The following is a 24924-nucleotide window of genomic DNA, read 5'->3' as shown; positions in this document are numbered from 1 at the left end:
GCTAATCTGCCTTAGTCATTTTGCTGGTGGTTTCAATTTGTTGGTGGTTTCTTCAAGGTACCTTCAAAGTGTCTTCTAGGACACTAGGTAAAGAAGCTAGGATCAGAGATGAGAAAGGACTTACCCAGGGTCACACAACTAATGTCAGTGCTGGAGCCAGAATCTGGTCATTTGACTCTTGATCCAGTAGTTTTTCAGTTGCACGCTACTCACAGATGGAATATAGGTTGAATTCTTAGGCAAGCTTAAGGAATTATTTCAAAATTTTATCAGCAAAGCTACCTATCAATAATACTAAGAACTTCTCTTACCAGCCTTATTATACCACTGGGAACCTTTTCCCAGTTGTTGGTAGCATCCAAGTTGAATGTTCTTCAGTGATGATATGTAAAGCAAAATATTTAGACTTTTCTTCCTAAACTTTTACACACATGACTTCTGTGAGGCAGTAAAAAAGAAAATAAGCTTATAAAAGCCACATTTAATGTATGTTAGAAGATAAAATTTTTAATAAGAGGACATTAATGAAATATTTGCATATTGATTTTTAGGTTTCCTGCCCTGAAGTTTCACTGTATATAGCCATACTATTAAAATATTGATGGTCTATTTTGATAAAATAATTTTCTTCTTCTAGAATTGGAGGCATATGCTGGAGTTATCAGTGCACTTCGGGCACAGGGAGATCTCACCAAGGAAAAGAAAGATCTTCTTGGAGAACTCTCAAAAGTTCTTAGGTAAATTATCATAAAAGTTTGTGAGACATGACTCTAGGAATTTCATTTTGAGATATTTTGGTACTTTTCACTCTTAGGCTGAAGACAGAGGTGTTCAAGTTGTTGGTACTTAGAGATCCCATCCCAGTTGTGTGCTTTGTTACAGAAAATCATGTAATTTACCATTTATTCTGTACTCTAATCAGAAGAGTTAAGTTTAAGGCAGGTTATTTTAGCTTTGGGCTAGTTGGAAAAGGGAAATATTTTTAACCTGGGTAAAGGAAAGAAGAGCTAGGAGTGACTGGATATGAAGATCTAGAGTGTCCAAGTGGCATCTGTTAGGGGTAGAAGAAGACACTAGGAAGTTGTTGTCTTAGGTATAGAAATGGGTAGTGATTATATAGTCATAGCATTAGGGACAGTTGATCCCTGCAGCTTCCCATTAGTGTGGGACTTCAATTCATTAAAAAAAATCTGGTGAAAGGGGTTCTTTGATACTTTGCCTTGATCCATTCTTAACATCTTGAGCTTTCTCAGAAAATTCAGTTTTGTTTTAACTGAAATGTCCTTTCTACATTTAAGACTATTTTGTCCTATTTTTAAAGTGAAAATAGGGAAGAGATTTTTTTCCTCCCTACGTTCAATTATCAGTAAAGTAGTTATGTTATTAAATTCTGTCTTAATGCCTCCATACTTAACAATTTATATTTTTTGTTTGTTGTTTATATTGCCTCATAAATTCTGCTTTTAAGCCCCTTAAATATTTTAATCAATGGTATAGATTTAGCCTAGTAATAAAGATTACAGTTTCAAGGGTGGTATTCATTTTATTGAGTATTTATGAATGGAATGGGTATAGCCTTTTTTTTAGTTGTTTAGATTTAACTTTACATATATTTAATCAGATCAACATAAGCACATTTTTACCATAGTGGTGATGTGATATAATGCAGAAGACATGTAGCTTCAGTGTTGAGTAATAAAGGAGTAATATCTTGGTGTCAAGTTTCATAGCATATGAAACATTATCTTGTCACTTTCATTTATTTAGTATATTCACTGAACATAAAATTTTAGACTCTTAAGCTTTAGAAAGGACTTTCTTTTGAGGGCCAAAATCTCAGTAACCATGATTAGAGGTCATTCAGTGGTTTGTATTTTTAGATAACAGGAACCTCTGCTAATCTTGACTATGGTCTGACATTTCTGAATTGACGTTAATGACTTCATATCAAACTGAATTTGTCTTTCTGTGATTTGTAATTTGTATAATTTGTACAAATTTATAATTTGTAATTTATAATTAGAATTTAGTTACAAATTCTCTCTACAATTACACAGAATCAGTCTGAATCCTTTTCTATGACTTTAATTAAAGCATTTGAAAATATATATATTAGACCCTTGTCTTTATCCTTTTTACACATCAATTCCCCTCCTCCCCCACAAACAAAATGTTGACTTAAACATTAATAAAAGTATAGAGAAGAGATGCCTGCTTGGCAGAGTTCTATAATGGCTATTTTTTTTCATAGTATCTCAACAGAACGCCACCGTGCTGAAGTTCGGAGAGCAGTAAACGATGAACGGTTAACAACAATTGCACATAAGTAAGCCATTAGTCATACCACCCCTGATTTTTCATGACGTAGTATACCATAGTTTTGAAACAGTCTTCCTATTGTGTAGAGATTCCTGAGTCTTTTATCTTGATAGTAATATCTCTGTACTCAGGGATCCTAACCATAGCTGTGTTAACTGTTTATTTTATTGGTTATGTTTTGCATTTGGTTAGGCAAGCTTTAAGTACTCAGGTCAAATCCTGTTACAATGTAATCTCTGTGTACCTAAAGGCCTCTGCAGTTTAGCAGGTGATTCCTGTATTTGAAACAAAGTTTAATAAAACAAAGTAGCCTGCTTCCCAAATTTGACAGCCCCTTAGAGTTTCTTTGTAACAGTATTTGATATGTATACATATTGCTTTATAAATAGGCATTATAAATTTTTTGACTAATATTTCATGTATTTTGAGATTCAGAAAAAAGATTGTAACATATAACCTGGTTTTAAAAAATATGAATACAATGTATTTTAATTTATTTTGAAAAGACAACAAAATACAATTATAAAGGATTCTTTATCAAATTGCTTTCAGATCATTATGACTATTTGATAGATGGGGTGGAGGGTGGTGGAAGGTAGGGACTGAGCATTAACGGAGTATGTATGGAGAGAGTGCCTCCTGAAAAATAGAAAAGAGCAGAAATTATCCTTTAAATGTTAATGCAAGATGGTAGGAACATTTGATAAAATAAGGTATGTTATAGAATAATTCATTTGTTTTTTATTTTTGTCTTAATATGAAGTAAAGCTACAAGAAAAATTTTGGTACCTTTCCATTCTGTAATAAATAGTGCTTTTAACCCAATTGGCAGTATTAGTATTGACCCCGAAGATCCATTAGCTTCATGTTGTACTTCTCTGTTCCTCATTTTACTTGACTGATAAAATGGGGTGCTATCTTTTTAACTGCATAGTTTGAAAAATAAGCAGTTTGAATTTGGAGATTTTTCAGTGGTAGATATCTATGCACTGTGGAAATTTAGAAATTTTCCTCTAGTGACATTAAGTATTGTTAGGCCAACATGGCTGAAACATTTAAATATTAATGTGCTCCTTCTTTTAAATTTCTCTAAACTTTTAAATTGAGATACTCTAAAAATAGTAATTGAGCCTAGATTCTAATTTGAGAACTGGTAATAGGAAACTTATGTGCTAGATAATGAAGTAGTGAATAGTAGTTTGCAATCAGGGGCACTTAGAGACAAAATTAGTACCTTAAAAACATTGGAACAATATTGTGGGGCAATTAGTTATAAGTTGATGCATCAGTTTCATACTTAAAGATAACATTTATTTAGTCTCCTTTTCCTTTTTTCCCCTTTAAAGAATGAATTTATCCTTATATTTGGGTGAAAGACCAAGTTACAGGTATGCAAATAGGTTATTATTATTTCAGGCTTTTTCTTGTATTTATTTCAAAATTGAAGCTCTCAATTATTCAGGGGCACATACTTCATTTATGAATTAACCGAGCCCCTTGCTTTTCCTTCTCTTCTCCTCCTCCCCTTCCTAATACTGCCCACCCTTTAGCTATTTTGCTGCTTGAAAGTAGTCAGAGGGTGGGAAGGGAGAGGAGGTGAAAATTTTAATTAGTCATTTTACTACTTGTTAGTTGTTCTGGAAAAGGTTTGATGGAAGAAATTTTAAGTATTTGCCAAAGTATTTTGGTTAATATGTGAGTTTCTTTAATCTGACCTCTCCCTTTCCCTCCTCTCTCTATTAGCATGGATAATTGAGAGTTGGCTTCTACCTACCTGTTTCCTCTTTTTTTCTCTCCTTTTCTGATTTCTTTAATACATGAATTTAATTTTTTGAAAAACGTTTACTTCAGTGTATAATTTTAAGCTTCTCAGGCGTTTCCATACTCCTGTTTTAATATTTTATATTGTGGTTTTAGTTTGACCAGATGTTGTATTTACTTGTGGAGCCCAAGGGGCAATGAGTGGGTAATGCTGAGGAGGACATAGATCCCTCATCTGTCCGTCTCCTTTGCCGTCTGTAGCAACAGAATCTAGTTCTAAAGATTATCTATAGGAGGTTTCATACTCTGAGCCTGAAAAAAGTAACTTGAGCCAAGGAGGAATGCATCTGAACAGACTGCATTCCCTTTCTCCTCTCCCTTCCCTCCCCCACTCAAAACAGCAGCTTAGGCCAGAAGGAATGTTTGAAAGGTGAAAAGAAAGCCAAGAAGATTGAGCACAAAGGAGGTGGAAACAAAAGGAGTCGAGTGTCTGGGATCAAAGAAAAGCCTTGCTTGAACCATAACACGTTTTTATTATTTGATACTCTAATTCAGTTTTGAAACATGACAGAATTATAGTATTAAAGCCTGGAATGTTAAGAGGCCTCACAGTTTTTAATTGGGCCACTCTTGGATCTAAAGAAAGTAGCTATCCAGAATGACTGATCTCTTAACTCCTTCCCCATCAGCTAGTCATTCATGGATACTGTATGAGCCTGTCTGTGAGGATTTCATGCTGGTGCGATGCACACCAAAGGATGCAAGGGCCAAGGTAGTTCTACTAGTGTCAGACTTCTCAGAAAAGGGACTTGGAGCAAGGTTTCCACCCGCCTCTTGCTATATTTAGTATAAATAAAGAGATGTTCTCTGAAACTTAGGAATCCCAGGGAAGCCATGGAATAAGATGTTTACAGAAACCTGTAAAATTCTTTTTAGATGATTTGTGCAGCTAATGCATATTTACACCCTCATTAATAAGCAAGTAGGAATTTTAAATCTAGGTCTAACATGATGAGTAATTTTTCACTCACTTAAAAAAATTTGGGCATGTTTGCGTGAGTAGAAATTTGGAAGATTTATAGATCTTTTTAAAAGTTGCAGTTGTGTTTTTTGCACTGCAGATTCTGTCTTTTCAATAGCATATATATTCATGTGTTTAAATTATTAATCTTCCATAATTTCTGCCACTATTTAACAGTGTACCAGGTAAGTGTAGACATCATTTTATTTGTATGGTAAACTTTCATCAGCAAATTTTTTTAGCGACTTTCTAGTAAAATGGTAGCAAAATAGGAGTAAGCCAAGAAAATACTGAATAGCTTTTAGAACTTTTTCCCTTTGACAATCAGTAATAGCCCTTTTCTGTCTCTCGTTGTACCATTCTCTGTTTCAAAACTAGCATCAATTTGGAGATTACATGATAACAGATTTGTGAGGGTTATCGGGGTCTTAGGAATCCCTCTTTCCCTTGTCTTAGGTAGGCCTGTGTTAAACCATAGGGAATTTGCAGATTTTCCACAATAACTCAGTTGGATTCATCAACTCCTAGAAATTCTTTTCTTAACTGAATGTAAATTCTTCTCAAGTTGTAATTTGTTTCATTTATTGAAAGTTTGTAGATTAGACAACAGTGTCTAGTTAGTATAAATCAAAGGCAAAAGTTTGACATGAAACACATTTGAAAATTTTTATACCTTCTACTTGTGTTGTGGCAGTTCATTTCAATAGAATGATGTATGCTTGTTGAAGGAGCTGTTTAGTAACTGTGTGACCCTAAGCAAGTTATTCAACCTCTTGGTAACTCAATTTTCCCATCTATAAAATGGAGATGATAATATTACCAATTTCATAGGATTGAAAGAATTAAATGAGTTAATACAGGCAAAATATTTAGAACAATATATCACATATACTAAGTGCTAATTGATGTTAACTATCATCATCACCGTCATCATCATCATTCCACTATCCACTAACAAGAGCTTTTGTGTACTCTATCAAGAATCAGTGCACACACAGAATCTTAAACTCTAGGTTGGGTTGTAGAATCTTTGGTTTTGAAAAAGGTGCGCAAGTATTTCCAACTTAGTGAAGAAATTGGTTGATTGATTCTGGGTGAATTTTAAACCTTGACAGTCACCATTAGTTAGACCGCTGCCTTTATTGAAGCCAAGCAAAGGGAAGGGAAAAGCTGTCTTTTCATGCTTCAACCTCCGTTTGGACTCCTAGGATAAAATTTGCTCAACAAGTTTAGAGTAAAATTGAGAATAGTGTCTGCTAAGGAATAGAGTTCAGTTGCCTCAAACATTTCTAAGAGTGAAGAATGATATAAATAAGTAAAATTAAAATAGTGGCAGATTTCTTCCAGTGTCCTCAGATCTAGTCTACTTATTTTTAATAGAAAGGATAATAATATAACACATTGTCAGTGACACCTGCAGTGATGTGTACAGCTTCGCACCTCCCAGTACCTAGTCTCCCTCGTTTACTGCCTCAGTTTCCCTTGTTTGAAAGCCTTAGAACCTCTGGCCATGCAGGCAGTTAAGATAATTTTGCAAAAATTCAGTGAATTTCATCCTTAATTATTAAGGAAAGTCTGATTTTTGAAATTGAGTAATTTTTACCTTTTTAGCCTAATTACAACATTAGTTCTAAAAGTTGGTAGAAATACTAGTTTTCATCTTCAATACCAACCAGATTTAAACTAATGAAAATAATGTTGATGTTTATTTACAAGGCATGGGACAGTTTTCCAGAGTTTCAGAGATGTTCGTTATAAGATTCAGATTATGGAATAAAATGTGTGAAAACCTAAGTGTATGTAAGATTCCTTAAATTCTGATTTTTATTCATAGTTTTGATCTTGCTTAAAATAAAGCCTCTCCTGTTCACTCAGGGTACTTTTTTTATAATTTAAAAAGTTATATTTGAATATATGTATTTGATTCAGTTTTAGCTATCAAGAGCTTTTGTAGCAGCATTTTCTTTTTTGTTTAGTATGTCTGGACCTAATAGCTCCTCAGAGTGGTCCATTGAAGGTCGTCGATTGGTACCCCTGATGCCCCGGCTGGTTCCCCAAACTGCCTTCACTGTAACAGCTAATGCTGTTGCCAATGCAGCTGTTCAGCACAATGCATCTCTTCCAGTGCCTGCAGAAACAGGAAGCAAGGAAGGTGAGTAAAGAAATATTTCAGTGTGTAGAGATGACTTTCCTTGGATTCTTTCAAGAAAAGTTATCTTATTTTTCATCTGTTTTTGTCCCAGTATTCAAACGCTGTGAAACGTAGTGAATAACTCTTGTTCTGAAACTAGAAACTGCCAAGTTTTTAGTCTCAGCCAAAATTAAATATCCCTTTTGTTCAAAGTGTGAATTACATTAATCACAAAATTGCAAAAAGCCTTGGAATGAATTTTTCGATAGGAACCTGTCTTGTTAGAAGTGGATAAAAGGCCTTAGAAAATTAATAAGGCAATAGAAGTCATTTATAATAGCTGCCGGAGAAAGATGCTGAACTGATACTTTAGAAAATAAAGTTCTGTTTTTGTCTTCTGGAATCAGTGGTATATACTGCTTCTCTGTTCCAGTCAATGTGTTTAATCTGTTAGGGGTTACGTGGCTGATGGAGAAGGCTTTCTTATTCTTATTTAATCTAGTCATTGACACATGCTTTAAAATTCCTTGGAGTTTCTAAGGTAACCGAGAGTAATATTAAATTTGAGAGTGCATGTTTGAGTTGACTTCAGTAGCTTAGTTTGGTGTTATATGAAAATGACCCTGAAAATAATGCAGATTATTATTATTGTCAGATTATTTTGGGGAATTATCTTTTTTTGACTATCTATGGATCGTGGAACAGAATGAGACATTCCTCTCATACATGCCAGACTCTGTTTTACATGTAAAGAAGCTATATTTAGGGAGAGACAGTTATCAGTGTGCAAACTTGGCCTTCATTGAATTCCTGTTTTCTTTGTTGCAGGTGAGATATCTTTTTTCTCTGCCCTCTTTTATCTTTTCTGTTTACCACCTCTCTGATTCAGTGGAAAGAATATAGAATTTTTGATAGTTCTAATCTAGGTTTAAATCCTCGTATTTCATTTCCTTGCTCTGTGACCTCCACCCAGTCTTTTAGCTTCTGTGAGCCTTGGGTTCCTCATCCTTAAAATGAGGATGTGGTGTTGTGAGATTAGTGATAATATATGGGAAGAATTTAGCATAATCCATGGTACTCATTCCTGCTTGTTACTGTTATTCAAGCAGTTAAAATACTGTGTTGTCATTACCTTAGTTATTATTGCACTGTTTAGATGGCAAGTGACTAGTGAGTTGTTTATAAGAGAAACTTACCTTGGTTTTCTCTAGGGGCTAAGTTGGAAATTTCTGTGGTTAGGGAAAACTGATCCATCACTCCATCATTGATACTGCTATTAGTATTAGAAAAGAATATAAGTTTATGCTTTTTGTCCAACTCTTGCCATGAGTAAATAATGATTTTCATTTTTCTCAGTTTTGAACTTGGTTTCTTTGTAACTGTGCTCTTCTCTGTTGTCAGTGCCACCTGTAGACAACTACTAAATACTTGGGGAAAACCTCGTTAAGTGATGATTTTCAGGAAAGGTTATTAATTTTTTTAACCTGTGGACCTAATTCCTAGTATTGGCTGCTAACTTCTGGTTATATGAAAATGTTAAAATTGGCCTGAAGTAAAAAAAATTATCTTTGTGTATGTGTGGACCGTTTTGGTGAAAGTTAACAGCGGACTTTTTTATCGTTCCTTCAGTAGTGGTTTGCTATTCCTACACAAGTACCACGTCAACCCCAACCTCTACCCCTGTTCCAAGTGGCAGCATAGCAACGGTTAAGTCTCCAAGACCTGCCAGTCCCGCCTCCAATGTAGTTGTCTTGCCAAGTGGAAGTACTGTTTATGTCAAAAGTAAGTGATATTCTCAGTGTTATCAGGGCCATCTTGGCTAAAAGCTGCAGCATAGGCTCCAATTAGATCTGCCTTCCTGATTAATTCATTGGCCCACTGGCTATAAGCAGTGGTTAGTTTTTGAATATTGTAAAGAATTCCTTTCTTGTAATTGTAGTCTTTGTAGTGTTTTTAAAAATTATGCAACATATCATCTAATTGTTAAATTTCAGTGAAGCATTCTAGAGCATCTTTCTTTCATATTTCTAGTTGACTGTAATTTTTTGAGGTTTATTTGCAGTTGTTAACCCTTTGATTCTACCCTGTGAAGCACTTTGATGTCCAGTTCATTTTTTGCTTTCAATGTCTGTTATGTCAGTATTGATTTGCTTTTAGTGTTAACTCGAGATCATTACTATTTGACTTTCATTTTTCTCAATGTAGTTATAAACTTAATTTCTTTGTAACTTTTAGAGGTGGACTTTGCAGTTTTAGACAGAAATAATTTTATGTCATGTCAGTCTTGGTTAGAGTCTAAAACTTAAAGGTATAAGGAGTTATGTTTTATCACCAATTCCATGAGTCATGCTGAGTGCTTTTGTAAATGTCTGCTTTATAAAGATTTCCTATGTATATTGCAAAATTTTGTTTTTCATTTGATTTTTTTCTTAAGTACAAGACAATTGAGGCTTTAGTACGTAAAGAAAAATTTTAAACTTTGGGAGTATTATACCTGATTTCTGTGAATTTAGCCAAAATGGTTTTTTAAAATAACTGTAGAGGTCTATTTTTTAATTGTTTTTTAAATGTTGGAAGTGAATCCCAAACATGAAGAAAGTATTTCACATAATATATAGCTTGAAGTAACTGAAAGTTTATTGCTTTATTCTCAGAAATCACACAGGCAACATTAGTTTGAGATATAATCATTCATTCTCCTAACTTCATATGTGCAAGGCACCGTACCAGGGAAACAAACCAGTAAGACTGAGTTGTTGCCCTCTGAGAGTCCCTTCATAACAGGAGATGTGCAGACTGACTGCCACATTGCCATGGGATAAGTGATACCAAAAAGAATGTATGAAGTGCTTTCCAAGCTCAGAGGCGACATGGATTAGCATTGCTTGGAGTAAGGGAAGGCTTCACTGAGGAAATAGCTTACAGGATGATGATTGCTGGATGATGAAGAGGTCATTGATGATACTTGGTGTTCCCCAAAGAACAAGAGTATATAGAGATTCCACATGGATAGAGAATGTGATAAGTTGGCTTTGGGGAATGGTGAGCATGTCAATTTGCAAGGATTATAGGGTGGGTGGAATAGGGTACTGTGTTCTTAGAAGGATATGGGACCTTGAATGAGACAGTAATGATTTTTGTGGCTTATCTTGTAGGGAGGTAAAACTAAAAGATTTGAGGCAGGGCACTGGCATGATTAGATGTGAGATTTTTATAACTTGTAGTAGGTTGAAAGGTAGAACGGAAGTGGAGAAATTAGAATCATGTACACCTTTTAGGAGGTTGTTGCTGAAACACAGGCAGGAGATAAGGAGGCCTGACATGGCTGTAGGGTTAAAGTCGGGAAGACTCAGAGATAGCTCCCCTAAGGGAGGATTGATAGAACTGTCTGATTGGGCATGAGGCAAAGGGAGAGGTCAAGGATGACTGATGACACGATGATTTTAAAATGAAGTATAAATACAAGGTTAGATCACTATAAAATTTAACGATGTTGTTATTGCCTTACAGGTGTTAGCTGTTCAGATGAAGATGAAAAACCCAGAAAACGAAGGCGAACAAACTCTTCCAGCTCCTCCCCTGTTGTCCTTAAGGAAGTTCCAAAGGCTGTCGTTCCGGTCTCGAAGACGATCACTGTGCCTGTGAGTGGCAGTCCTAAGATGAGCAACATCATGCAGAGCATTGCCAACTCCCTGCCACCCCACATGTCTCCTGTGAAAATAACCTTCACCAAACCATCAACACAGACGACAAACTCAACAACACAGAAGGTATGTGGTAGAGGGAATCTCTGTCTGCCAGGTGCTGCTTTAATCTCTTTCAGTCAATGTGATTCAGATTTAACAAACATGCACTGAGTACTTACTATGTGCTTGGCATTATGGTGGGAATGTTCACATCTCTTTCTTTAATTCTACATATAAAGCTTTGGGTTAGATATTATTATTTTACTTTTTGTTTATGTTTTTGTAGATGAGGCTCAGAGATGCCACATGACTTGCCCTATATGATATAGCTAGCAGATCTTCTAAGACTTCCATTTATTTCACTTTTATGGTTCTGTTTGGAAAAAAAAATATAGAGGATTCTTTCAGCCTCTATTTGGATAACTTTACCTTTAGGAACTCAGTATTTATGCTGCCAGAGTAATGAAGTTGTCAGACAGAGTTAGGTGTTTCATAGAAGAAAGGAAGGATATGATTAAGTGAATAATTGTTATCATCTTATTTTTTAATCCTTGAAAGCTATCATTAATTCATTTCTAAAGTCTTCTCTCAGTATGTTCAAGTCATCAGTATTTGGTCAGTTTTGTTATTAGAACCCTCTACTTCCGACACTAATCTGGAAACTGATGGTGCCCTAGACTTGTTACACAGTGCTGTGTCTAAGATCTCCCTTCACTGTCATTCTGATCTTCCCCTTTCTTGGTTCATTTACAAATTTGCTGAAGTATATCCTCCAGTAGCTTCTTGGTGTATGGGTGGGGTGGAAAGTAGAGTTGTTCAGACCTTTTGTGTGTGCGTGTGTGTGTGTGCACGTGCGCACGTATGTGCATATACTCAAGTCGTGTCCGACTCTTTGCAACCCTGTGGACTGTAGCCTTCCAGGCCACTCTGTCCATGGGATTGTCCAGGCAAACATACTGGAGTGGGTTCCTCCTCCAGAAGATCTTCCTGACCCAGGGATCGAACCCATGTCTTCCACATCTCCTGCATTGCAGGTGGATTCTTTACCACTGCGCCACTTGGGAAGTCTTTGAGACCCTACATGGTAGACTGAAAATTTCTTTATATTCTATTCTCCTACTGTCTTGATGTCAATTTAGCAGGTAAGTATTCTAGGTGGGAGATCGTTTTCCTTGAGAATTTAAAGATGCTGCTTCACTGGCTGTTGGCTTACAGTGTTGCTTTTGAGAAGTCCAGTAATGCCATTATTATTCCAGACCCTCATTTTCTCTTGGAGAGCTCTTAGTAACTGTCAGAGTTCTGAAACTTCAAGGTAATTTTCCGTGGTTGGGGTCTTTATTTTATCCATTGAGTTGTGGACTCAAGTGGCCCCTGTTATTCTAGTCACTCATATCCTTCAATTCTGGAAAATTTCTTGAATTATTTCTTTGATTTTTCTCTGTCTTTTTTTGGATCACCTCTTATTCTGGATATTGAATGCCTAGATTGATCCTGTAATTTCAATCTTTCTCATCCCCAATTTCCATTTGTTTGCTTTTCCTACTGTAGTAAAGTAGTTAAAAGCTTGGATTTTAGAAGTAGACTTCCTGAATTTTGAATCCCATTTTTTGCTACTTACTAGTTATGTGACTTTAGGAAAACTAAACTCTTGATGTAAGTTTTTCTGTGGTAAAGTAGTGAGAATAATATATCTATTTTATAGGGTTTTAAGTGTAAACAAATGAAATAATAAATGTAAATGTGTAGGATAGAGCCTGGCACATAGTAAATGCTCTGTAAGTATTATTTTCTTTATTTTTTAACTTTATCCTTCATTACTTGTCTGGAATTTTTCATTTTGGTTTTTCTGTTTAAAATTTCTAGTAACTTTCTTGCTCTCTGAAAATTCCTTTTTTTTTTTTTTAATAGTATCTTGCTCTTTCATGGTCACTATGTTCTTTTCTAATGATACGATAATTAAAAAATTTTTTTTTCTTTGATATTTTCTCTCTTGTAAATTTCTTTTACTTATTTGTTTTAATCTCTGTCTTTAAGTTTCCTTAAACGTTGGCCACATCTATATATGGAAATGGGGACTAAAAAGCTGATGAAAGCTTTGTGAGTTGGATGGGACATAACTGGCTGGTGACTTTCATTGTGGGTTGACTTAGCTGGGCTGTTCTGTTGATAAACACTCAGTACCACTTTACCTCCACCAGTTGTCATTCTCATTAAGGCTTTTTCTGGATGGATTTTTTAGAGAAGAATCTTCTAGTCTTCACCTACAGTAGTAAGCCTGTCTGCCAATATTTTGGGAATGAAGGGAGGGAGAGGGCTGGATAGTCTAATCATTCAGTACATAAACTTTACTAAACCCCTCTGTTTTCACCATAGCACTTACTCTCCTCAGCCTTGTATCATCAAATTCCCTTGGATTCAATCTCTCCCTCAAGAGAATAAGTTTTTAGTCTTCCTTTAGGATAGGGGAGGATAGCTGGGGATCTTAATGCTGCTTGAACAGGTTTTCAACTGATTTCCATTTGTTTAATCCCTCTCTTACCCCCACTTCAGAAGCATCTGGTACTCTCAAGTTTCTGAGTCTTTCTGGGATTCTCTGAAAGCTGTCTTATTTTTTGTTTCTCTGCTTGCTGGTCTTAGATGTTCAGTTTTTTGAGTATGCTCGATTGGTTATTACTTCTGTTTTCCACTTTTCAAAAACGTGGTAGCTGTTGTCTCCTTTCTATTTTAACCTTTTGGGTTTATGTGCCCCTTCTGAAAAATCCCTTCATACTGTTTTAGAGGGATTTGGGGGAAGGAGTAGAGGTGAATTCTTGTTTTCAGTAGTTTGCTTTCCTACTTTTAAGTCTTTAGATCCATGATAACTTTCATTTAAAGAAGTTTCTTGGAAAGATGTCAAAATTTTAATTTTCTTGATAAACTAGAAATGATAATGAATTGATTTGTGGAATATAATTTTGTCTTCAGTCTTAGGATGAGGCATCATAGTTTAGTATTAAAAATCAGGTAAGGATTTTTATAGTCAAAGAGGCCTGGGTTAGAACCCCAGGTCTTGCAGTATGACTTGAGATAAATTAATCTTTCTAAATCTGTTTATCCATCTGTGAGATGAGGATAATACCTATTTTATAAGGTTATTGTGAGGATTAAATGAGACTGGGTATTTTATTTTTAATATTTATTTTTATTTATTTGGCTGCATAGAGTCTTAGTTGTGGCACATGGGAACTAGTTCCCTGACACTCAGGGATCGAACCCAGCCCCCCTGTATCGGGAGCACAGAGTCTTAGCCACTGGACCACCGGGGAATTCCCGAGATTGGGTATTTTAAAGTACACAAAATGTATGTACTCAAAAAATGTTAGGTCTCTTCCCTTGCTGGTGTTTTAATGGAAAGCAGTGTTACCTAAAACTAACTTGCTAATCTTTTTTGGTAGACTTATATAAAAATATTTTACTGGAAGAGATAAACCTATAAGTCAAGTCAGTGAACTTTAAAAAAAAATTTATTTATACTATTGGGAATGAACTGTTCCAAATAATGAATTTATTTCACTAAGCCTCCCCCTTAATATATAGAAATTGACTATTTTTGCTGACTTCTTAAATGTTACACTGAACATAATTTTTGTATTTGTATTTGATGGCTCCAGGGTAATCTTTCTGAATATCAATTTTTATACATTTTAATTATTGTTTTCTGGGCTAGCTGGATATTGGGTGTCTTTAGCCTGCTATACTCCAAGAATATTTAAATCTACTTCTGTAAATTTGTACTACCTTCTTTGCTGGATCCATTTTATCAGTAATTCTCTTCTCATCTCCCTCTTCTCTTCTGCTCTTTTGATATTTGAGAAATAATGTAGCAAAGTTATACCTAAAAGAGCACCCACCTCTAGTCTATGTCCTTTTATTTCCTTATTCTGTCTTATTTTACTTTTATTCATTATACTTATAACTAGTTGACATTATGTTATTTATTTGTTTATTTTCTATTTCTCCCATACAATATAAGTTACTGAAGGTAGAGACTTGGTCTTATTCATTACTATTTCCTAGTGTTTAGAACAGTGCTTGACATGCAGTAGGTGTTAACTAATATTTGTTGAATGAATAAGTATATATGGTTCTAGTAGTTGCTCTCAATCTCTCTTGAGCCTCAGTTTCCTTTAAAAACAAAGATAATAATAGTGCTTACTACTTAATTGAGATGATTCGTGGAAAGTACTTAACATAGTACATATGATGAATACTCAGTAAATGTCACCTGACATTTAAATTAACTTTCCAGTCTTCTTAGTAAACTTATGTAGAAATTCTTATAATAGATGGGGGCTCACCTATAGTGAAATTGGTGAACTTTTTAATTTTAATTTTTCCTTTTCTTCTGAATTGTCAATTGAAAATGGATAGTTGAGGTTGTCAGACTTGTAATGCTCATAAGAGGACATATTTATCTCCAAAGTCATGCATGAGTCATCCCATAATATTCCAGGCTTAGAACCTTAGATTTGTCCTACTGTGTTGAATAAACATGTAAAACAAATTAAATTGGCTTTTCTGGTGGCTCAGTGGTAAAGAATCCGCCTGCCAGTACAGGAGACATGGGTTCAATTCCTGCTCCCAGAAGATCCCACATGCCATTTACCAACTAAGCCCCTTTACTGCAACTACTGAACCTGTGCTCTAGAGCCCGGGAGCCATAACTACTGAGTCCATGTGCCACACCTGCTGAAGCCTGCATGCCCTGGAGCCTGTGTTCCAAAGAGAAGCCATTGCAATGAGAAGCCCACGCACTGCAACTAGAATAGCCCCCACTTGCCATACCTTGAGAAAGCCTGTGCAGCAATGAAGACCTAGCACAGCCAAAAAAAAAATAAAATTAAGACCTATTCATTCCACAAATATTTACTAAGTATCTAGTATTTATTTTGTTTTAGGTGCAAAACTATACTCTTCATGTGTATTCAGTGCCATTAATTTTGTTATTTCTTGGAGAAGCTGAATGTGGGTAGGACTAATAGATACACTGGATTTTTGGTATGTTTTTTGTTTTCCTTTTGCTGGATAATTGGATTTTTTTGAAATCTCTGTAAAGCTGTTACCATTATTCTATTCACCTTGGATTTCTCACAAATCCTATGGAAGTCAACTTAGGAATTACTTTACATTAAGTATAATTATTTATGAATTTGTGGACTTGATTCAAACTCAAATAGGTCATGTATTTTCAGGGTAGACAAATTTCCACCTGTGTTAATGTGGTGCCTTCATTTTAAGTATAACATTGGTACAACACTTATATAAACAAAGCAACAGAATATAGCTTTATGCTTTCACATGCTTGATTGATATTTTTCATTTTATCCTTAGGGTGCAAGTCCCAGCACTCTTAAGGAGTTTTTGTGAGTGCTAGAAGGTCAGTAATTTGAATTATGGCCTGAATAAACACTGTTTGGTTCTCTTGGTTTCAAAATCCCTTTGTTTTCCTTATTGTAACACGTAACTGAAGTACAAGTAAATTTTCTTCAAGGTGGATCTCTAATTTTGGATAACCCCTTTTCAAATCAGAAATTAGCTTGCAGACTGAAATCTCAAAGTATATTTTATCATTTACACCTATAATCTAAAACATGCTTTCAAAGATTCTATATTTATTTTGCTGAAATGTTATTGTCTCAATATTAGAAGTCTACATGTATACTCTAGTTCTAAAATTAAAAATATTTGACCCAAGTGTGAATGCTTCCCTTTCCCTACCCATGACAGATATTGCCTGTTAAGTGTGGCAACTTTCCTGCCAAGCCTTGGCTAATTCTCATCTGTGCCACAGAGTCCCTTTAAAAACTGTGCTCTAGGAAGGTACTACTATTAGTTCAGAATTGGCAAATATGAAACCTGCCATTACTATTACTACTATTAATTGGCTTGGCTAGTTGATAGTAACTGTGAGCTCTTTGGATTCTCAGGAGTATCAGAATTTGGGAAAAAGATATATAAAATTTTTTAATGAAACAAAAATAGAGTACATTAAAATAAATTTCCACATTTGATATATTAAAAATTTAATTTTCAGGTTGATTTGATCTATAACAGCTTTACTGATATCCTTCTAACATTTATTAAGTAGTAGTAATAAGATACTATTAAGTACCATTTGTAAACTGCCAAATATTGACCACCTGCTATGTGCCTAGCACTATGTTAGATGCTTCACATCATTATCTCACTTAAGCCTTATAATGGTTTGTAAGGTAAGTATTATTATCCCTATTTTATAGATGAAAATTGGAACATAGAGATTTTCACATATCCGGGGCCCTACCATTAGTTAGTAGCAGAGATTCTCTACTCAGAGTTCTCAGGTTCATTTGACTCTTAACTTCGGGTCTTTTCACCATATTGGTCTACTTCTCAATTTATATGAAGGCTAATGATTGTGTTTGTAGTAGTGCTATGTAGAGGTTTGCTGATTGAGTCTATGTAGAAGTACGCTGGTCAGCTCTATAGAGGTTTTTGCTGGTCAAGACTCATATGTCTCTTGACTCCTCAAATAATCAACAAACTTCTTAAAGTAATGGACACTACTTAGAATTCTCTAACACTGGAATATATAATAATAATGATATGACGTCAAAGCTTCTTTGAGATGTCAGTACTGAGTACAGACAGACATCAGTAAGTTTGACTTACTGATTTAATTTCAGACATTCTTTAGGACTGATATAAAAATTTAAAAAAAGAATTTCTCTCTTAAATTCTTTGGGTTTTTCAAAACAATTTTCTGTCCTAGGTAGGTAAAAAGTAATTCTGGTTAAAGAGGAAAAATTCACTTAGTATCATTTGGGGTATCACTAAACTACCATTATTCTTGCCCAGAATAAAGCTGATACTACAGATTTATAAATGGTTTTGTGTTCTCAACTGTAAAATGGGGATAATAATAGTAATCTCTGTGGTAAAATTGTTAGGAGATTTCAGTAAACCAGTGTGTATTAGCTCTAGGAGCTAATCTTGATTCTCTTCTTTTCCTCAACTGCCATTTCCATACATCAGCAAGTCCTGTTGACTCTTTGTCTTAAAGTAATCTGAATCTGATCACTTCTCTTTGACTACTAACACCCTAGTCCGAGCAGCCTCTCCCATTTCTTGCCTAGTCTACTGCAGTGACTTCTTTACTAGTCTCACTGCTTCCACTCTTAACTCTCATCACCTAGCAACTAGAATGATATTTTAAACTATAAATCAGGTTTTGCTATTTCTTTACTTAAAATCTTCCCATGGCTTCCCATTATACTTAGTATAAAATTTAGATTCTTTACTCTGGTTTGCAAATTTGATCTGGCCTCTGCTTACTTTTGTAACCCTTCCTTGCCTTGTATGCTTTTGCTGCACTGGCTCTCTTTTCTGTTTTTAAATACATCAGACTAATTCCTACCTTTGATCTTTTGCGCCGTCCTGTTCCCTCTTTCTGAAATGCTTTCTCCTCTGTCACCTACATTTTTCAAGTCCTAGTGGTTAACCTTGAAGTCTCTATCCTGCCTCTTTTTCCCTCCATTTTCTGTGTCTGTGAGCAAATCAAGTTGGTTTTCCTTTAAATATATTCAGAATTTGTTCACTTTTTGTCAGTTTCACTACAGACATTTTGGTCACCATCTTCTCTGCTTGGTTTTCAGGAGTCTCCTAATTTGTCTTCCTGTTTCTCCTGTCTCTGCCTGGCTGTACTTTTCACCTAGCAAATTGAGTAGTGCTTTGTAAAAAGTACTTTATTTTTTTGAACAGATTTGGATTTATAGGAAAATTGAAAAAATAGTACAGAGAGTTCTCATATACTCTGCACTCAGTTTCCCTTGTTCTTACATTTTGTGTTAATATGGTACATTTGCTCCAATTAATAAACCAGTATTGATACATTAATATTAATAAAGCCCATGGTTTATTCAGATTTCTCTAGTTTTTACCTATTGTCTTTTTCTGTTCCAGGATACCACATTACATTTTCTTGTTATGTCTTCTTAGACTCCTCTTGGTTGTGAAAGTTTTTCATACTTTCCTTGTGTTTGAGGACCTTGACAGTTTTGTGGACTAGTCAGATATTTTGTAGTATGCCCCACTTCTTTAATTTATCTCGTGTTTTTCTTATGATTAGATTATGGTTACGGGTTTTTAGAAGGAAGACCACAGAGATAAAATGCCATTTTCATCATATCATATATCAAGGGTATACATATCAACATGGTCTTACATCATCTAGTCCCCCATTACTTTACTAAGCCTGTCTGCTACTACTCTCTGTCTTATAAATTCCAATCCAATTTATTAGGTCCTTGAGGTTTCTTGAACATACCAAGCTTGTTTCTCCCTCAGGAGCTTATTATTCACTGTTCCCTGTTCCATTGGATGCTCTCCTCTAGGTAGCAGTGTGATTCAACCCCTACTTGGAGTTTCTGCTTATTTATCACCTTGTCAGAGAGATCTTCATTGAACATTTTATAAAAAACTGTATACCACCCCCTTTTTCTTTTGTTTTCTGCCCTGCTTTATTGTGTCTTCCATTTATCTCAACATGACATATATTTTTCTACTCGTTTACTATTTTTCTCCCCTTACTGGACTGTAGTTTAATGGAAATTAGAAATTTTTCTGTTTTGTTCATTCCACTAGCCTCAGCCTCTAGAACCATGCCTGGCACATAGTAGATGCTCAACAAATATTTATAAATGAATGACTATCCAAATTATTTTCTAGAAAAATTATACCAGTTTATACTTCCTGAGCATATTGAAATGCTGCATCTGTACAGCATTGAATGTTGTCTTTTAAAATGTTTGGTTAGTAAAAGTTGTTTCTTTTAAATAAATATTGATGATCACTAGTAAAGGAAAGCTTTCATATATTTTTAGTTGTAAATTTCTTTTTCTTGAATTGCTTCATTGTGTTTCATAAGCTATTTTTAAATTGTATAAACTGTGAGTCTGGATACATTAGTAGTGTGATAGGTACATGAAAATAACTTATTTTACCTTCCTTAGGTTATTATAGTGACCACATCACCAAGTTCAACCTTCGTGCCCAACATTCTCTCCAAATCCCATAACTATGCAGCAGTCACTAAGCTTGTACCAACATCAGTCATTGCTTCCACAACTCAGAAGCCACCAGTGGTTATAACTGCTTCACAGTCCTCTCTGGTCAGTAGTAGCAGCAGTGGCAGCAGCAGTTCTACACCATCACCTATTCCTAATACAGTTGCAGTAACAGCTGTGGTTTCTTCCACACCATCTGTGGTCATGTCAACAGTAGCACAAGGTAAGTGGTAATTCATCACAAAATTCTGTCCCTGTAGTGTATGGAATTTTTTTTCATAATATTTTAATTTTATTGGAGTATAATTGATTTACAATGTGTTAGTTTCAGGTGTACAGCAAAGTGATTCAGTTATACATAGATTCATTCTTTAGTTTCTTTTCTCTTATAGATTATCACAGAATATTGAATAGAGTTCCCTGTGCTATATATATAGTAGGTCCTTGTTGATTATCTGTTTTATATATAGTAGTGTTCATACCAAGCTTCTGATTTAATCCCCGCCCCCCAACAACACACGCACATTTCCCTTTTGTGAAATTGTTATTTGAGAAAAGAAGGGTATTTCTCTTGTTGTTCAGTCACCCAGTTGTGTCCGACTCTTTGCGACCCCATGGACTGCAGCATGTCAGCGTTCCCTGTCCTTCATCATCGCCCAGAGTTTGCTCAAACTCATGTCCGTTGAGTCGGTGTTGCTATCCAATCATCTTGTCCTCTGTCGTTCCTTTCTCTTCCCGTCTTCAATCTTTCCCAGCATCAGGGTCTTTTCCAGTGAGTTGGCTCTTTGCATCAGGTGGCACAAATATTGGAGCTTCAGCTTCAGCATCAGTCTTTCCACCGAATATTCAGGGTTGATTTTCTTTAGGATTGACTGGTTTGACTGACTGGTATTTCTCTTCGTTATTATTGAAATACCTTTAGGCAAATGAATATTCCATGCTTCCATTTTTCATTCTTAATTTTCTCCAGGTATCTTCTGAATCTTTTGGGAACCTGTGACTTTGACTTCCCTATTTTCTCCTTTGTTTCTTAGCATCCTGTATATCTTTGAGCCCTAAGTCGTCATAGGAGAGCTGGACAGGACATCTCAGAGATTTCTCCTAAATTCAGTGGAATTCAGTAGAGCATGAGAGATATAAAAGGAAACTATCCAAATGTAGATACTCCAAGGAAAGTGTATGATTATTTTGAGTTTTTGTTTGAGATACTTAATTTAGATATAAGGGCTAAGAAATTAAGGCATTTTCTTAGAAAAAGGTAAATGTTAGCAGAAGTGGTAATATATAAACTGCAGTTGTGATCTGAGTGCAGGGCTTCTTCAGTAGCTTCTTTGTAGGTGCCTGGGGCACTATGGCATTCAGTGTCTGCTTCTTTTGGGGACTAAAGACAAACTGTTTTAGAGCTGATGTATCTGTTTCTGGTTATTCTTCTAGGGGCAGCTGGTGGTGGAGGGGGAAGAGTCTTAGTAACAATAAGACCTGGTGGAGGACGCCATGTTAATATGTGTAGTTGTTCAGGCGCTAAGTCGTATCTGACTCTTTGTGACCGCATGGACTGCAGCACACCAGGCTTCCCTGTCCTTCACTATCTCCTGGAGTTTGCTCAAGCTCATGTCCATTGACTCAGTGATGCTGTCCAGCCATCTTATCCTCTATTACCTGCTTCTGTTGCCCTCAGTCTTTCCCAACATTAGGGTCTTTTCCAATGAGTTGGCTCTTTGAATCACATGGACAAGGATTGGAGCTTCAACTTTAGCATCAGTCCTTCCAATGAATATTCAGGGTTGATATCCTTTAGGATTGACTGTTTTGATCTTGCAGTCCAAGGGACTCTCAGGAGTCTTCTCCAGCACCACAATTAGAAAGCATCAATTCTTTAGCACTCAGCCTTCTTTATGGTCCAGCTGTCACATCCATACGTGACTACTGAAAAAAATCATAGCTTTGACTATGTGGACTTTTGTCAGCAAAGTGATGTTTCTGCTTTTTAATGCACTGTCTAGGCTTGTCATAGCTTTTCTTCCAAGGAGCAAGCATGTTTTAATTTCATAGCTGCAGTCACCATCCGCAGTGATTTTGGAGCCCAGAAAAATAATCTGTCACTGTTTCCACTGTTTCCCCATCTATTTGCTATGAAGTGATGGGATCAAATGCCATGATCTTAGTTTTTTGAATGTTGAGTTTTAAGCCAGCGTTTTCACTTTCCTCTTTCACCATCATTAAGAGGCTCTTTAGTTCCTCTTTGCTTTCTGCCATTTAAGTGATATCATCTGACTGGCTCTAAAAGCAGAGTTTAGGGGAATTGTGTATGGTTGGCTCATGTGTATGGAGAGGAACTACATATTTGGAATATAAGAAGTCCTAAATTCTACCAATTAGAATGTTTATACTGAATTGGTCATCTACGAAATAGGATAACTGAAATTTTCTTTTTTACTATGGAAAATTGCAAGCACATAAGCAGATAGAATAGTAAAATGAATACCCATGTGCCCATTACCCAGCTTCAGTGATGAGCAACACATGGTCAGTCTTGTTTCATCTATACCTGCTTTTTTCCTCTACATATTCCTGACCCAGAATATTTTGAAGCAAATCCTAAATATCATAATTTTGGTTATAAATACTTCAGTATGTATCACAACATGATTCTTCCCTTTTATCCCCTCTAGTTTTCATATAGTATTTATCAGACTATAAGTCATAAATAACCTTTTTTATCTTATCTCTTAAATTCATCTGACTCTTGTTCTTCATTAACAGAAGAATGGACTATTATTTATTACTCAGATTGATCACTATTATTTTTCTACTTTTTATTGTTTCTCAGATAAATCCTGTTGCCATTGTCTTTTCTCTTACTTTGGTGAGAGAAATTTCTTTTGTCTCATTCTTCTAATGATGTTTTATAGACTTGATGAATTACCTTACCAAATATTGTGACAGTCTTCTGCTTTTATTTTCCTCCTTGATTGCACTTCAACCTAAGTAACATGGTACTTCCTATTTTGTTGTATACACTAATACTCCTGTTCTCTTTACTATATTTGTCTTTTTAGTCTGGCCCTGAACCCAATTCCCATTTTCCATTTCTGTTTCATGAAATCCTCTTGTTATGAAATTCCTCAACCCTGTCAATTCAAATGTGCTCCTATATAAAAGGATGTAGAGAACATAGATTGGTTAGGTTCCTCATGTGCACAGTTTACCTCAGTTAATACAAGAGTTCATTAATGCAGTGTAAAGGTTAAAGTTTTCAGATAGTTTAAAAATACTTTCACTTGAATAACACTTTATATTCATTAAGTTTTAAAACGTTGGCACTTGAAAGGGGCTCCAGAGATAATCTAGTTCAGTAAAACTAAGCAATATAGCAGACACATGTCACTAAAATCCTAGCAGTCAGGGAGGGATGGAGGTGAGCAAGGTGGAAGAATAATGTGTAAATAAGATGAGTAAGCCCTTGAGCTGATTCTAACTGCATCTTTCTTTTGTCTTCTCTCAAAATATTCCTCAATCTGTGGTTTTACCTGATCCGTTAAACAACCCTTAGAGAATTATAGTGCAGGGTAAACTCAACATACAGGAAAACTGAGTTGGAGTGTCTTAAGATTTCTTCTTCATTTTTATTATTCTCCAGAAACATTTTACATACAAATGTGATATTTAAATTTTTTTTCTGTAATGCAGTATAAATGTCATAATAGGGCTGTGGGGGAGGAAGGTGTGAAATAGCCTGTTTGATAATTAGATTTTTATAATTAGGTTATTAATTTATCAGTTTCTCTTCATTACAGATAATAGTCCTCTTGTGTTGTTGATGAATTGTAAAATTACTGATGAAAAATCTGGGAGAGGGAATAATTTTTCTCAAACTCATAACATCTGTAGTGAAAGTTGTTGGTATTTGCTTCCTGTGCATGCTTGCTAATACTAGCATTGCACTGAAAAATTTCTTATATACTCTTATCATGAGAATTTTTTGCTATGGATGTATTAAATAGTATGCCCACTTGTACCTTTCCACATGATTATTTAATGACCCAGTTCTCAAGAAACAACTGATATTTACTTTATTGGAAATGAGATACAGAAGAGCTGCTTTACCATGCTAAATAATAAAAGGTGAATGTTTCAGTATGAATTATTTTGTCTAATGCCATTTTTAAATTGACTCATTAAAACCTGAAAAGCAATATTTAAAAAACTGTATTCAAAACTTAGTTTGCAAAAAACAAAACCAAACTTAGTTTGCTTTTGTTCTTTTATTCACATTGAGAATCTATATTTTCCAAGAGAAAAACCTATTAAGAGATGAGTGAGAATGTGCTGGTTGATGTTTCTTTTGTTTTGACTCTTCACCAAGGGAAAATGAATTAGTTTTTTGAGTGTTGGAGCAATGATGCCTCTCTTGCAAAGTTTGAGGACTAGATATCAGATATGTAAAATACTACATACATTATATCTGACCCTAGGTGTTGGATAATCATTGTTTCTTTGATTTACCTAGTTTTAAATTATTATCTACTATAATAACCAGAAGTAGTTTTAATTATGCTTTAATTTTAAATATTCTTTTCCTTACTTTTCTATAGGTGTATCTACGTCAGCAATCAAAATGGCATCAACCAGACTTCCTTCTCCCAAAAGCTTAGTGGGTGCCCCAACTCAGATTCTTGCACAGTTTCCTAAACAGCATCAGCAGTCTCCTAAGCAGCAGTTACATCAAGTGCAGCAACAGACACAGCAACAGGTGGCCCAGCCTTCTCCAGTATCTCATCAGCAGCAGCCTCAGCAGTCTCCTTTGCCACCGGGTATCAAGCCTACCATTCAAATCAAACAGGAGTCAGGTAAATGGAAAAATGTTTATAGGAGATGGTAATTCTTCCCCAGTCACCAGTTCTCTGAAAATTGTAATAATAT

The 24924-nt window shown here is 35.3% G+C and overlaps 1 protein-coding gene across 10 annotated transcripts in view; it reads left to right on the top strand.

Moving 5' to 3' along the window:
* Positions 1–24924, top strand: part of LOC104994089 (chromosome unknown open reading frame, human C11orf30) — an 81385-nt gene that overhangs the window by 6719 nt on the left and 49742 nt on the right. For 5 of the 10 annotated variants that reach the window (XM_010847549.1, XM_010847548.1, XM_010847544.1 and 2 more), the window contains exons 3-10: positions 638–737; positions 2252–2326; positions 3666–3707; positions 7078–7253; positions 8862–9014; positions 10743–11002; positions 19948–20224; positions 24597–24851. In XM_010847549.1, coding sequence (XP_010845851.1) covers positions 638–737; positions 2252–2326; positions 3666–3707; positions 7078–7253; positions 8862–9014; positions 10743–11002; positions 19948–20224; positions 24597–24851 — 1338 coding nt within the window. The remainder of the gene's footprint in view (positions 1–637; positions 738–2251; positions 2327–3665; positions 3708–7077; positions 7254–8861; positions 9015–10742; positions 11003–19947; positions 20225–24596; positions 24852–24924) is intronic. The other 5 variants (XM_010847547.1, XM_010847550.1, XM_010847543.1 and 2 more) reach the window with 4 other exon arrangements.

This window comes from Bison bison, unplaced genomic scaffold (assembly GCF_000754665.1).
Source record: "Bison bison bison isolate TAMUID 2011002044 unplaced genomic scaffold, Bison_UMD1.0 scf7180017864251, whole genome shotgun sequence".
Classification (NCBI taxonomy): domain Eukaryota; kingdom Metazoa; phylum Chordata; class Mammalia; order Artiodactyla; family Bovidae; genus Bison; species Bison bison.
This window is presented reverse-complemented; position numbering and strand designations above follow the sequence as displayed.